The 15,878-nt window shown below is 37.4% G+C and overlaps 1 protein-coding gene across 3 annotated transcripts in view; it reads right to left on the bottom strand.

Moving 5' to 3' along the window:
- Positions 1–15,878, bottom strand: part of SHQ1 (SHQ1, H/ACA ribonucleoprotein assembly factor) — a 51,303-nt gene that overhangs the window by 19,937 nt on the left and 15,488 nt on the right. For 2 of the 3 annotated variants that reach the window (XM_040591930.1, XM_040591931.1), the window contains exons 8-11: positions 14,049–14,203; positions 12,215–12,268; positions 9,605–9,728; positions 2,537–2,657 (exon numbers count right to left, since the gene is read on the bottom strand). In XM_040591930.1, the coding sequence (XP_040447864.1) occupies positions 2,537–2,657; positions 9,605–9,728; positions 12,215–12,268; positions 14,049–14,203 (454 nt within the window). Of the gene's footprint in view, positions 1–2,536; positions 2,658–6,016; positions 7,639–9,604; positions 9,729–12,214; positions 12,269–14,048; positions 14,204–15,878 lie in introns of those variants that run through there. The other variant, XM_040591932.1, reaches the window with a different exon arrangement.

The following is a 15,878-nucleotide window of genomic DNA, read 5'->3' as shown; positions in this document are numbered from 1 at the left end:
GCTTGCACACAGCAAAGAATAGATACAAAACAAAACAGAGAAAGCATCCAGACTGATCAGACATGCAAATAACTTCACTGAAAGACCACCACAAAAATACTTATGAATACTTCCCCCTCCCAAAACTCTTTCACCACAAAGCCAATTACCAGAGGGATGTCATAACCTTCTTCCCCTGCAATGGAAGTTGTACTACCCTCCTCTCCAAATGCTTTGCTCACCCCTGGGGAGCTGCAAACCCTTGTCTTTTAACAGATAAGTCGCCATTCATTTCTGTACGTTAAGGTATTTTCTGAATGACAAGTGAACTTCGCTGTTCCCTTCCACACAGGGGAAAAATGAGAAGTGTTCCTGTTCACTTCGCACATGCTTAACTGCTAAACTGGAATGACTTAAGCATATACTTAAATGCTTGCCCAATTCAGACCCTAGAAATAGGACTAGTTTCTGCAGTTCCTCTTTCTCCTGTTCTCCTAATGACAGACAACTATTGTGCCATGTCATTATGCCAATAAGATAGCTTAATTGCCCTCTTTCCAGAAGCTGTCAGTTCTGCTTAACTGGTACATAATGTATGCGTCTAGGAGTAAATGTGTTAATATATCAGTCGCTTATACCTACCATACATTTTCCTCTGCTCTATTTAAAGAAAGCCTTGGGTTTTATGATTGACTTGCTAGACATTATATTCATTGATATGGGCAGCAGTAATATTACTGTCTTATGACTCGTTTATTTGTGACAGATGCACCAAATAACTTTCTCCTTCATTTACTACACCTTTTCAACTGAACTTAAACCTCAACATGAATTCCCCCATACTTTTATTTTAGTTCAGGTGCAGTCAAAAAAGGCCTCCTCAAAAAGACAGTGTAAAATGAACTGAATGTTCCTGTAACTAATCAGGACTGATGAATCAAAATTTTAGGAAACATCTCTAGTTGCTTTATAATATTTTGGGCATTGTTACAGCGTCATTCAATGCATACAGAAAAACTAAGAATCAGCAATATGTACAACACATATGAATGCTGCAGCTCTGAACTGAAGGCCTTTAATTCTCCGAATACTGGGGTAAGATCACACCTAAACATAACAGCCTACGCAAGCTGGCTCAACTCTCCCTCATATTCCCCTTTCTGATCATTATTATTACCTAGTTCCTTCTGTATCGCCTCACTGCTTCTTGCGTGTTGTGCACTTAAGAGGTTATTGTTTTGTCCCACAGTCTCTTGTTAAATTGTGAGCTGGAACGCAAAGACTATTTTTAACCACTCTTTTATATGTATGTTGCTGTATTAACAAATATGACAACAGCATTTTTTGTGTTTATGTTAGTAATGCCTTCCTTTTCAGAGAAATATTACTTTCAACTCATTCACATACTTTTGTGGGCCTTCAGAGAAGGCTGTGAAGACATAAAAAGGAAGGGAAGAAAAACACAAAAGCTGTATGAAAGAGTATATCTGACACAACAATACAAAGCTCAGTAAGTTTTGAACATGCAGCTTGCTTCATTCATTTAATCCATTCCTAACTGTTTTCCTACCAACACTTCTGTTTTTAAAGAACTGAAGCAGGGGTCCTCAAACTACGGGCCAGATAGGGCCCCCCAGGGTCCTCAATCCAGCCCCCTGTATTTACAGAACCCCCCTGCCCACTCCCCACCAGGGGTTGGGGGGGGGGAACCAAGCAGGCCTAGATGACTGCCTGTCACTTAATCTGCATGCCGGCCCCCTGTTTAAAAAGTTTGATGAGCCCTGCATTTAAGCATGCTGATACTTCTAACCAGTCTGGTTACGAAGCTCCCAAGGCTCTGAAAGTAAGTAAAGCCACGCTGATGCCATTCAAAGAACAAACATGAGACACAGAAGCACTGAAGGGCAAAAACTTTGCCTGGAAGTGGCAGAGTCACTGTTTCAAGTGAAGTAGAGGCCAGAGTGTATTGCCAAGCAGAGTGAGCTGGCAAGTGCCTACAGGGGCAAGAGTACACAGCATGCAGAAATTTGTGACACTTACTCTGGTGTTAATCATCAACTGGTACAACTGCTACAGTCCCTACATCAACCATTTCACACAAATGTACATGGTTCGCATGTGCATCTGACCAGATCTGAAGTTGTCAATTCTACCTGAAGTTACAAATTCAATCCTGAACTAGGAGTCATTTCCAACCTTTTTCCTATTGTTACGGAAGTGCTATATAAACATTTTCTTCCTAAGAAAAATCATAATGAAAATCCCCCAGAATCTGTTTCCACACACACACAAAAAGTGTGTATTGCTGAAAATTCACATTTTTCTTTAAAATGCAATTCCTCTCTCCCTTCTCCAATGATGTCACTGCATAAAAAAATGCACCGAATGTCTTCGCTTACATAGTAAAAATAGCTGGATAGCCAAGGTTAATAAATGGAAGAGACTGATCACATTTCCATTTATAGGAAATACCATTTCTTTTGATTTTACCAATACTTGTTTGTAGATGAAGTACACTAAAAACATTAGCCACATCAATAACTACTTAAGAACTTACTTGACTTTTTGAATCCAGATGCAATAGTCTGTAATGAAGAGATCATTAAGGAGGTAGGCAGGGTCATTCTCCTTAAAAATCTGGTGAACATCCAACAGACACTTCAAAACAGCAGCTTTTCCTGGAAACAAATATTTAGTTTTGTAATTCACTACAAATGGTAACAGATAATCTTCACCATCTTCTCACCTTTCAGGCTTTAATAATCATGCTATCTACAACCATCTTGTAACTTCAAGTTGATTCAGTGTCTCAGAACAGCAGTAATATGACTATGCCCTTCAGTATCTGCATCTATATGGATGTGGAGCCTCTGAATTCAGTAGGAACCTCTCTGCAAGACTGAAGCCTCAAGGCATAGTAACTCACGCATGTAATTCTCTACAGCTGAAGCAGCCCCCTCCCCCAGCTTCTGCACTTCCCAGAGCTGTGCTAGCCCAAACTTTAGCAGCGTTATGTAGTGCACCAAACAATAATAAAGCAGCAAGCTAAAAATTATCTCGTAAATAACCAGAAGTTATGCCCTATCATTTCTCTGAAGAAAACCTATTTCCCTGTATGCCTACAGAAATACCTGTGTTGGAAAATAGTAAGGCTGGGAACGCACAGCCCACAGCAGGGTCAAGCAGGCAGGAGCCACAACCATTGTGTAAGCCAATATAAGTAATACCATTGCCTAACATCTAACCATCGCCTTAAATTAAGCGGAACTTTTCCTGCTTCTGTTAGTTACAGAATGATTTGGCAAATCGAGCCCCCAAAAAAAAAGTAAAAATCACATCAAATAGATGCCCTTTGACACACAGTTGATAAAGGCAGTAAAGATTAAGAACTTTAATGTTTTTTCATACCGCAACCAGAAAACTTTCTGTAGTCAGCTTGATTTTCTTCACATGCAGCCATAGTTTCTAAGAGTAAGGCTGATTAATGTAACCCCACCAACTAGCTGGAATACCCTCCCTCAGTTTTCTGATGAAAATTGCTAAAGAGTTAAGTGCTAGAACACTAAAAAAAAAAATATTCCTGTTCAATGTTGGGAGGGACAACACACCAAAACCCCCAATGTTCAAATAAAAACAGCCACTACTGCAAATGGAATCTAATAACCCTCTCCCAAGAGGCTGGCTCCTCCTAGGCTATGAAACCTGAACATGGATGAAATTACATTTTAAAGATTTAAAAACAAGCACACACTAAAAAGAGAGAGATCCGAACTCCCCCTGCTGTTCAAGCATGAAATTTGTTTGTTTGTTGTTAAGTAATACCTTGCTGAAAAAATGTTGACAGAATGAAAGTTAAAGGATGTGGAAGGTGGAAATAAGGAAGGATCTGGAGAGTAAAATGCAATAGAAACAGAAGTGACAATCCCATTGGTTTGGAAAAGATCAACTGAAAAAGGTCAGGAAATGAAATATAGAATCCCAAATATAACTGACGAACTTTTAGACTGTATCACCATCAATGCATGTCAAGCCAAGCTTGTCAAACTTAACTATTTTGACTAAAAATAAATGGGCTCTTTTAAAAAAGTTATATGTAGAATTAAAAAGAGCAAAATTTTAAGATTCTAGCTGTCAAGCTGCCAACCCAAACCATTTATAACATTCACCACTGTTACTCATCTGCCAAGTAACAATGTAAATTAGCAACTATAATATCAATTCTCAATAAAAAGTAGTCTTTCTTCATAAAGTTTTGGATTATGGTAGCTTAATGGGCTTCTAATCAGAGGTTGCAAATCTAACCAGGCTTTAATAAAACAGGGAACCCTACCTACAAACACATGGAGCATTGCAAATTACTAAACTTTTGCTTTCAGAAAATGCATCTCATACATGCACCTCATAAACAAGAAGTCCTTATGTGAAACTGCATTTAATATCTTACTACAGGAACAAAAAATAACAGCTTAAAAGCAAACAGTATTTTAGCCTTAATGTAGGATATTCCATACTACACAGATGATTCTTGGCCTATTTATGTGAAGTTCCACACCACAGGTTCTGTCTTTGGATATCTACTCCAGTCTTCAGTGGACATCTGGTCTTAACTTAAGGCTGTAGTTATGTATTCAATAGTATTATTAATTACACTGGCTTAAATACTCTCTCTTTGTTACACTCCTTAGCCTCCCTCTTTCCCACAGCTCTTTGTGATGTGCCAGTGCAAGTATCTGCGAAACCATACAGTGTACTAGATCAGAGATCTGATGAAGCCCAAAGATGAACAGGCTAGAGGCTTTTTTGGCAGCTATGTCAGTCCAACTCACTGAAATGTTGTCTATCAAAGCAAACCTAAAACATACTAGTTTTAAAAGTCTTCCTTCTTTTGTAGCCCTAGAATGATCATTTTTTGAAATTCACTGTATACTGGAATTAAGAAAGCCATGAAATAGAAGATTAAGACATGCCATGGGCAACTGATTTCATTTTCTTTACACAGCTTAAAGAGGCAAGCACTTTTAAGTTCAAGGGTGAGGAAGAAAAATTGTCTATTTAGAAGAACAGCAGTAAATGTTCAAGAGCTGGTACAAGAAACTTTGATAATATCAGGCAAATTAATGATGTATTTTTAAACCCATTTTTGCATCATCTTCTGTGTAAAGTTACAGCTCTGCACTACACCGATCAATAAACACACTGCTTTTTACATACAGATACTATTTCCTGATTACTCAAAAAAACCCCACTAGTTATATTTAAAAAGATTCCAACTTCTGTAATAGAATCAAAACTGTTTGATAATCTTCTAAGCCATTAAATTTTAAAGATGCGGAACTTAAAAGTATATGACTTAAAACAGACTCCAACTTCCTCTATTTTTTTGGCTTGAAGATCTGTGTTAGAGGTAAAGGAGGATAATAACCAACTTGAAATCCAGATATACTGAAAAATGGGATATCAAGCCTATGTACCAACTCATTGTTTTTCTGAGAAAAACGTGAACTTCTTTTCCTGCCATTAAAAAATGATTACACTGCTGTTGGGGAGAGGATGAGTTGTAACTTCAGAGGCAAAGCAGCAGAGAAACCAAGCAAAGAAGGCAAATATCACGGAAGAGTAATACGTATGTCCACAGAACATTGGATTCTTCTGGAGTTCATTGCTATGACAGCTGGTAGAGGAGAGCCTGCAACTTCAATTCCAGTTTCACACAGCCAGTCCTCCTTCTACAGATTAGTTCAAGCATGTAATTTGACCCCAGTTCTGGATCTGCCATTTGATACAAGAACCTACTGATACACCCATCATGAAATTCTACCAGCTTTCGTACTGAGTATTTGGAAGCAAATGAAATTAACAGTCCGATCATTTTATTTCACATAAAGGTATTTTTCCTGCAGACTTCAGCACATTCTTCCACATTTTCAAGAAGGAGGAACATTCAACTAAAAGGACAAACTTTACTGCCCCATTAAAAAAAAAAAGAAAAAGAAAAAAGTAGCATTCTTAAAAACAAGAAAAGAGCTTTTGCGGACTTTTAAATGAAAACACCCTGATAACAACTTACACAGCTAGGCAACAGTACTATCTGGTTTTAACGGGTAATAATATAATCCTAAATCTGTTACTGTTAACTTCTGTACAGAAAGAAGCAAATTAAGTTTTATGTTGCAGCAAACAGCACAAATAAATTCTATTTATTATTAGCTCATAGACAGTAACTTGCAAATCAGTATTACGCAAAGGTAAAACAGTTTTGAGTAAATACTGACAGAACCAGCCCACACCACTGGCATATTAACGGTCTACTGAAGAGAAAAAGGGCTCCACGTATTTACATAAACATACCTCAGATATTTGTTAGTCAACTGTCACATGCAGTATACACATTATGTTGGAGATAGCATTGTAGCTGGATGCACCAATGCATTTTATTCCCTTTTTTAATCCTATCCAAGAACAGATAAATACAGCAGATAACTATGCTGAATTGTGAACTATTTTAAGTATTATAGATCACTAAAACAGCATCAGAAAAAAATATCTGCCGAGGACCTCAACCTTAATCAGCTTAATGCTTTGGCAGGAAATCTTAATTCAAAATAAAAAGTGTTTAAATCACATGCAAGGATCCTTAATAGCTTAAGAATGCACTATCCTCTACCTTGGAAATGATCCACCAACATAACACTAGTATTTTAAAAGTCAAGTCACACAACTTGAGGCATAACATCTCAGTCCCATCAGAATTCTTTTCTATTTTTAAATAGTTTACTTTGCTTATTATCACCAAAACTTTTTATTATAATATGTCCCAGCTTCTGCTACCAGCATCTTGAAAGAAACCTCAAGTCAGGATAAGGTCAACTCAAACTGATCCCTTAAGTTAAACACCATTCCTGTTGCGTCTACCTGAAAAGGAAGTTGTGTTACTACTTATTTGAATTATTTTATGTTACTTCAGTCATTTTTACCTATGTTCACCACACATCACAATACAGTGCCAAACTGGTGAGGCATCATTTCCAGTAAACAAAGAGGGTAACAGTATTTAATGCTATCTATAACTACTTGCTTTGCACATTAAATAGTTTGCCAAGTATTCTGTAAAAAAAAAATTCCTCAAAAGCATGGCTCAACTTCCATTGAAGTTTGAAGGAGGAAACATTTTGACTCAACAGGTGTGCCTTGACAGTACAAAGATTATCTAAGAAATCTAAAAATTACTTCTTTTAAGACTATACACACACACACACTTCCCCCCACCCACTTCCGATTATTAACAGCCAATACATCCACTCTGTATCTTAGTTCTTTGGTAGTTAGCTACTTAAAAAGCTTAGTATTTTTCACACTATACATGCACCATAATAGTAAATACTAGTTTGATACACAAACCCCAGAACTTTCAGAAGTTAACATTAATCACAATTACTTTTATCACCAAACTACTAACTTGCTAAGTCCCTCCCAACAGATTTATAACCACATGAAGGAAGCAGTGCACTTGTGTCTGCTTCCCAGGCAGCACTTGGAGAATGTCACAGCTCATACTCAGGATAGTGTTGTCTTCTCCACTACCAGTTGAAATGGGCACACATTCTCTTTTCTTGAGGCTTGCTTGTGCCTTTTCAGCATCTTGCTGATCCACAGCCAGCTCTGTGGAGGCAGCCAGTCACCCCATACTGCACCGTTTCCCAGGCAACCAGCACAGCACAGACATGCACAAAATGAAGCCAGGCCTGCTGCATTTCTTAGCTAGAATGGTTTAGAAGCAGCCACAGAAGTTATCACCTAAATGAAGTTGAATTTCTTTTAAAGCTTATGGCAGTAATTTTTATGCAAAGCACTGAGGTCAGAAAATACAAGCCTAGCATGTCTCCTGGTCCAGTAGAGAATGAGTTAGCATACCCAAACTACTCCTCCAGAGATGACAGGGACTTTGCTGTTGAAGCAAGACCATCGTGGGTGACTTAGGGAGACCATAATGATAAGCCCTACTGGGGCCATTGTGTTCTAGAACCAGAGGGACATGTGGCTGCTGTTGCCTCTTATCAACACAGGAGGATGGAGCAAGAAACCTGGCACACAGTTATTGTAGATGTCACTTCCCTTACCAAACTCTAATAAGAATGTCACTGCTGAAAGAATAATGCACAAGCATTAAGATAATGACAGCTCCACTCCTGAATGTGAAACAAAAAAGCTACAAATATGTAGTGCGTAGTCTGTTTTTTCTCCAGTTTTAAAAGAAAATATTTTTTAAATTGTCATTTATTTTTCAACAAAATAGTTTTAATGATATTCACTGCTTGTTTTTTTTATGAACAGCCTTACTTGGCTGTTATTTAGGACTACCTTACTTCCTAATAACAAGTAGAGAACTAAGATAACATACACTAGTCAGAGATTTTGGCCTCTGCTCCCAAGAGAGAAAAGTTATATAGGAAGTACTAAAAGAACAATGATGCAAAACAAGTTTTAATGCTGACACAAATTCAGGATTTCTGTTCTTCCCAGACTACCACTGGACTTACCAAAGAGTCATCTCAACCATTTTGCCTTAATCCTATGGAGAACTGTAACACTGACTATGAAACACAAAACCCTCCTTGTCCTCAAATTTGTGATTCTGTATGGCAATACCAAACTGGCACAGACAATGAGACAGTTCACAAATTAAAATGGCTAGATGTCAAATAGTTATTTTGAACAAGAAAAAAACAAAATTAATGGACTGGCTCAGTTACAAAACCAAAAACCAACAAAAAAAATCTAATTCTAGAAAATAAAACTGTCAAGGAGAACAGGACTTCAACATTAGGATACATTTCCTTTCTGACATCACTGACAAGGGCTGAATTAAAACAGTAATTCTTCCAAACAGTAGAACATGCATGAAGGCTGTCCAGATTTGCAACTTCAAAACCACGATGAGCAGAACTTAAACAGTTGGAACAACTGCAGACAACGATGCTTTAAAAGCTTCCCTTAGGTACAGACAAATCATGGAAGTTGTCAAAAATCCTTCCAATCTTTTTTCCACAGGGTTTCAGTCAGGTTGTTAAAGAACACAAAGAACAACAGAAAACAGGACTGTTGTTATACAATAAGAAACTCTGCTTTGAAATAAAAACTTAAGACACCTTAAGAATAGGGTCTGAAAAAACATAGTATATAACCTACTTAAACATAAGCCTCATTAAAATGTTCTTGTCCAACAGAAAAATCTCTTTACAGATAAACAACAGTATAGAAAAAATACTTTAAAGACTTTTCCCCTAAAGCTTTACACATCGTAGCTGGACTATCCTGATTTATCCAGAAAGAAGATCTCAAAGACTTTTCTAAGAATGAGTCATTCAAAACATTTCTTCTGAGTAGATTTTCTGTTGTGAATAATACAGCTGAATTTACACCACAACTGTTGCCTAATAAATGAGTTGCTTCAGGGGCTTTTTTCCTGCTAAGGAGACTAATTTTGTTCTCATCTCTCCCCAGCCCCGTTTTCAGATCTATCAAGTTTTGGTGAAACTGGCCAAAGGATTCAAAATTTATTAAAAAAAACAGACACACAGACAATGTGGCTATATAGGCATTACTTCCTATCCCCAAAAAAACTTACCTAGTTGCAGTATCATGACTGTATCATTGAAGGCACGTGTCACTAATCCAAAATGTCTGTATAGGGGATAGCACAGCACTCTTCTTCCAAAAGATACCAGGACATCATGAACACTAGTGAAACTCTGTGTATACCAGTGAAAAATCTTAATTAGTCTGTATTATTTTGGATACTAGGAATTATTTTTTGTTTTCCTTTAATTAAAAAAATCATATAGTTTACATGGCAGGATAACAGAAGTCCTATACATTTTATTGGTTTTGAATTAAAACAAAAGAACATAGAGAACATTAGAATAAAATACCTAACTCAAGGCTTTGCCATCCTTTAGATTAAAGCAATAATATATATAACTATGTGGGACAGATGTAACTTAAGGGGAAGCTATAAAAAGCCTTTTAAGAATAAAGAAAATGTAAAACCACATATTAACAAAATACATGTGTACATAGAAGATCTCTAAAAGTGATCCATGACTGCCTTTCATGAAAGTTAGATATTCAAGACAGGGATAAATATATCTGCCTAGGGAAAGCAGGTCATCGACCTCCTTTACAAGTGAGAAAGACCTCTAATTTACCTAGGCCAGAGGCATTAATGACTTATTAAAGACTTTACAACTGATTTCCTTTCCAGCTTTCACTTTAAGACAAAAAATTCCATTTATGAATCCAAAAAGAAATACCTATTCCATCTTGAACTCTCAATTTATTAAAATTAATAAAAATGCTTTGCTGACAGCCAGCACTTTTTTGCATTATGTGACTACCTCAACCTATTTTTCATTTTAATGGATCGACATTAAGCATTTAAATAATTTATGTTTTGTTATTTAATATTTAGAGTCTAAGGTGTGTACATGTCATGCACAGCAAAATGGCAGTCAGTTCAAACAAACCATAGCTGAAGCAATTTTGTTTACAGATTGATGAAAACACCCGCCTCTACATGGTTTGTAGAACAGATACAGTTATTAACAGCTTGGTGCCAGGAGACTGAATTTTCTGGGTGTGAAATATACTGTTGGCACAGGCTGCACCAGGATCTGCTATATTATAGGGTAAGCACACACAGAAAACTCCTTCACTACGTTAGGACATGGATCTGAAAAAAATTTGAGACAAGGCAATCACTGAATTGTAACTTCACTCCTTTGTAACTTGCTACTGCAGAACATTCAATTGGACACAAGTTAAAACTGACAGGTCTAGAAAACCAGTTGTCGTAACATAAGTTCTTACTGAACATAAAATTCACCACTACTAGAAATCTTTGAAGGACTGAACCCAAAAATCCTGTCAAATAGCATTTTTGATCCTGTAAACAGAGACTTGGCTCAGTAATTTCGGGAATGAGGACAAGCAGTCCTTTCTAGCTTACTGCAATCAGAAGAAATCATGGATTACAGACCAGATTAAATCCCTTCCCACTTGAAGCTCTGTAGTAACTGAATTACATACATAGGCCTGTGTGCTTTCAGTAAACCATCTGGAAGTGGAAAGAATAGAAATTAAGTTTCCTTCCTCTATCTATGTTGGTTTCAAAGGGCTAGTAGCAACTAAACAGATAGGGATGTGACAATAACACTGAAAAGCAGCGAGGGGGCAAAGCAACCCATGTACTCTAACCCTCCATAAAGCCTGAAACAAAAGTATTTAGTCTATGTCTGATATGTCACACAACACATTACAGCCTTAATGAGACAACAGTTCTACAACTACCTAACTGAGGTCTTTTTGCTACAAGAACATGGAATTCAACTTTTCCATGATCGAGGGGGGATATGGGGACAGACAACGCCACACAAAACCAAACCACCTTTTGATCTAGTTCTAAGAGCTTTTCCTATCATTGGGTTTGCATTTACTTCTGGGCTTCCCAATTACACTCTCCAATGCATTCTGAAGCCACACAGCAGAATGGAGGAGAAGCCAGAAGCCACTTGATTTGCAGCCTAGAAAAAGAGCAAGCTAGAAGTGCATTCATGAACTAGGAAGGCTGAAGAAAGGCTCAGCAATCAAAACCCCCAGAAGCGAGCAATAAGCTTCCATCTTCATAAGTTATTAAAATATATATCCAAGGTAGGACTTAAAGGACACAAGAAGACTAAGAAATTACATTCCCTACTTTTCATGCTCTTCTTATTTTGATATACTTCAGCCAGTTAAATGGGAAGGTATCTATGACTTCTGATCAAGGAGCCAGAAGGCTGTATTTTCTTGCCCTAAGCATCGAGTTGCACACACACACTGTGCATAGATGTAAGGAACAATTACAGTTACTTCCTAAATAAAGATCACGACTTGAGAATCAAACCCAGGAGAGCTAGGAACAATGTGTAGACAAGCAGCTTTTTTCGTAGTGCCTATCCTCAGCTTTTCCAGAATGAGCTAGAAGGCCTGGCACCCAGATACATAAAAGGTCATACTCCAGCCTCTTGAAGCTACTAGTAGCTGGGAGCCCAGAAGTCACAATCAATTTCTTATAACTAAACAGAGGACATACACTTAACGTATCTTCTGAAGCGCAAGCTTTCCACAAAAGCAACACACAATACCAAAACCAAATAATACAGCAAACACATGATGCAAAATTTAAGTTTTAACTTACCTCCAGCCAGCACAGTGTTGCACTCAGCTTCCTGACATTCCAAGCTGATTCAACCTGGTTTTAAGAGAAGACCGTAAAACAAGTATTATCCAATTCAACATTCAAGACTGCCGGCAAACTGTTTAAGATAACATTCTGGCAGTAATTTAAGAACCTTTGTGAATATGAAGCAGTAATTTTATTATGTGCATAGAAATGGCCACAGGACAGCATTAAAAATTACATTGCAATGCAGATGTTAAATAACTGAATTGTTTTCCATATTGGGCTTATGCAGCCCATGCACAGAGGCTTCAAAATACAACAGCAATCACAGAAAACCAGTATCTTAGTGGAATTCTGTCTCTTTTCACCAAGCAACAGCATCTTGAATCAACAAAGCTCAAGCGAAAATGCTTTGTTTTTTGAAAATGGCTCAAGACTTTTGGCTTTCAGAGAGGGTCCTAAAGCCAGCAGTACACGTGAAATATCATTGTTTTTAACATGTGACAGATTCAGACTATTTGTGTGGTAGTGTGGTCTAGTGAGGTGATTAGGGTAAAAAGCCAGGAAGCCTTGATATATAATCCTGGCTCTACTAAAGATCTGCATGGCCTGAAAATCTTGGTTTTTCTATTAAAAAGGAGAAAAAACCCACAGTGTGTTTTCCACATGTACCATATGGTTATTGTGAGTATCAGTAACAAACTGTACAACTGTGTTCATCGGCTATTTGCGATTTTGTGCAACACTAACTCATGATACAACAACCATTCTAGATTATTCTGTCAAATAAGTGGGTCTCGACATTTCTGCCTACCATTCTAAAACCCATGCCCTCATTTTAGTCTATGGTCAGAATGGTTTCAATTATATGATCCAATAGTTTGATTAAAAGCCTTGAGGAAACATCTAATTGGTTAACACCAGCCAAGGAGATGCTAGGCACAGAGCTGCATCTGGGAAGCATGTCTATTTCAAAACAGCAACCTAACCACAGAACAGCATGGCATCCATTCTAAACTTCTGCTATTTTCTTAATTCTTTATATCCTGTGAAAAAACTAAGATACAGAACACAAAATAAAGGTAGCTGCTGCTTGTGTAAGACATGGACAAACACCAGAATCTTGAAAACTGACACTTGCCTTCCTACTTCCATTCAGTGACTGACTACTAGAGAAACCTCTGCATTAGGATTTTTTTTGGTTTTAAATACGTATTAATTGTTAAAATTTTAAATGCCTCACTTCAGGTTCTAGCATGCTTCAGAAGACACCTTCCATACACAGTGCATAAGCTTAAAAACACCCCTAAAACCCAAGAAAAACACCCAAAAACCCAAATCCACAACAAAACCCCCAAAAAATCACATTTTTAAAAAGCATGTAATGGTAGCCTATATAAAACACTACAGTTTCAGTCCTATAAATTATTTCCCATGCTTTCTCAGAATCCAAAAAAGTAGTGGTATTATCATAGTCAAACATGGTGGTTTTGTACAGTTCCATCAACATAAAAATAATAATTATTTGTGAATTCTGCATTTACAAGAATCAAGACACATCACAACACAGAACAAATCACAAACAAACAGAATTGTCTGGAGTCTCTTGCAACTCCACTTCTCACCTACAGCTAAAAAGCTGCTCCAGAAGAGCAGCAATACTTAGTCTTATTAATTCCCACATGCATCCTAACAGCTCAATCTAGACATAGAAAGCCTTTAATTTTAAATTACTCAATTATGTATTTTTAATGCACGGAAGCAAGTTCATTTTAAAAGGTATGTTTGCTAAATGACAGTACAGGGTCCAATACTAGGTCCCTAAAACACAGGGTTTTTTTAAACTTACATTCTTTTCTCCTTCATTGACATAGACTTCATAGCAATACGCCAGAAGGATATCGATTAAACCAAGATATACAAGATAACGACTTCTTTTATCCAGAAGATAAGATTTATTTGTGAATCTTCTCAGCTGCTCTCTCTCTTCCTCAGAGAAGACAACTATAAAAAGTAAAAGAATAATTGGTAACAAACTTAAAGCTGGCATGTTCATTTTAATAGGTGGCAATACTACTTCAATAGTCACTTTAAAAAGAAGCATGTAACTAATCACGTATCACTCATCACTCAAGAAAAAGCCTAAATCATTCTTACTTTCATTTTTTACTTTCATTAAACTCTTATTAAACTCTTGATTTCAAAGTCAAGTTCCAGCCGTGCAACGTACTGCACGTACATACTAGCAATTCTGAACTGCTCTGAACGTGCCAAGGATTTCTGTGGATGCGTGAGTATCTTGAAGATAAATGCACAATCAGGATCTGAGTAAACTGAAGTTTAAGTCCACACTGTATGAGACAAAACTAAAAACAGGGTAACAAAAACATATTTTGTCATTGTAGAAAAGGGTAAGAACTAAAGAAATAGGGAAGGAAAAAAAAAGATACAGTTCTGTATTTCCAAGCTTCACCAGTTTCAACTCATGACCTAGGTGTGATTTAGGAGCTTTTCTTGTGCTGTCTGATAACAGCCTTCCAGTGTTTGAGGAAGATCAAACATCAAAACCTTACCCCACCAACGCTGGTATGAAAACTGCATCTCCTTCTAAAGAGCTGTGGTATCTACCATCAGTGCCTGTCATATTTTGCTCTTTATATCTTCAGCGTACCTCATTTAGTTAAGAATGGTTACACTGAGCCAACCCAAAGAATCTTCTTACCCAGTACTTTCTCTTTGGGATGCATAATGAAGACAACAACACTGCAGGCATACTGTGACAATCCATCAAAGTATTTCTCAAAGAAACAGTGATACAGACATGGATAGCTAAGACTGAATATTGAATACTAATCCTTCTGAAGGGCACTTAAAACATTTCAGAAAGCATGGCAGAATTGCCTTGAAGTAGCAGTAGAGATTAAGAAGATAGCCAACTGGAAGCCATGTCTGAACAAATTCAAAAGTAAATCAAGAAGCCATTTAGTACAATTAAAACAGCCGGAAACCAGAGCTAAGACTTTCATCCAGGCTGCCCAGAGCACAGGCATTTCATGTCAACAGGCTCCAGTTTACTGAATAGGATAAATGTAGCACGCACATTTTGGTCACACCACAGAAGGTAATACTACTAGCTTGACAGCTAATGCTTTGCTACGCTGACGAAGTCCAACCCCATGATTTGTTCAAGCACCAATCACACTGGAACCGAGTTTAAAATACCACTCATTGAAAGAGATTTCTCTGAGGACAGGAACAAGCCTAATGCAGCACTCTTGTTACTCTTTCAAAATAAACCCTAAGTGCCAGGGTAGATACACGATGTACCCCTTAACTCATTGAATTTCAATTATTCTTTTGTAGGGGAAGGGGAGGGGGAACAAAAACCAAAATGCTACAAATAACAGAATCTCTCATCATTTATTCTTTTATCACCCCGTTTTCGAGTCACTATGTTCTGGCATACTTACCTGGGGGCAGAGAAAAGCTGTAGGCAAGATTAACAAACTTTAAAATGTAAAACAGTTAACACTAAGATGAGGATGTGATACTGGCTAAGCATTACTATGTTCATAACCCCTGACTGAGTACCCAAAGAGTCCTTGCTGTCCGACAGGCAGCTGGGTAGAGTCAGCCTTTGTAGCTCCCCGACACAGATCCTTGAATATTGCTCTGAAGT

Source organism: Falco naumanni, chromosome 4 (genome assembly GCF_017639655.2).
Source record: "Falco naumanni isolate bFalNau1 chromosome 4, bFalNau1.pat, whole genome shotgun sequence".
Taxonomy (NCBI): domain Eukaryota; kingdom Metazoa; phylum Chordata; class Aves; order Falconiformes; family Falconidae; genus Falco; species Falco naumanni.
Note: the sequence above shows the minus strand (reverse complement) of the source record. Positions and strands in the feature narration are given on the sequence as shown.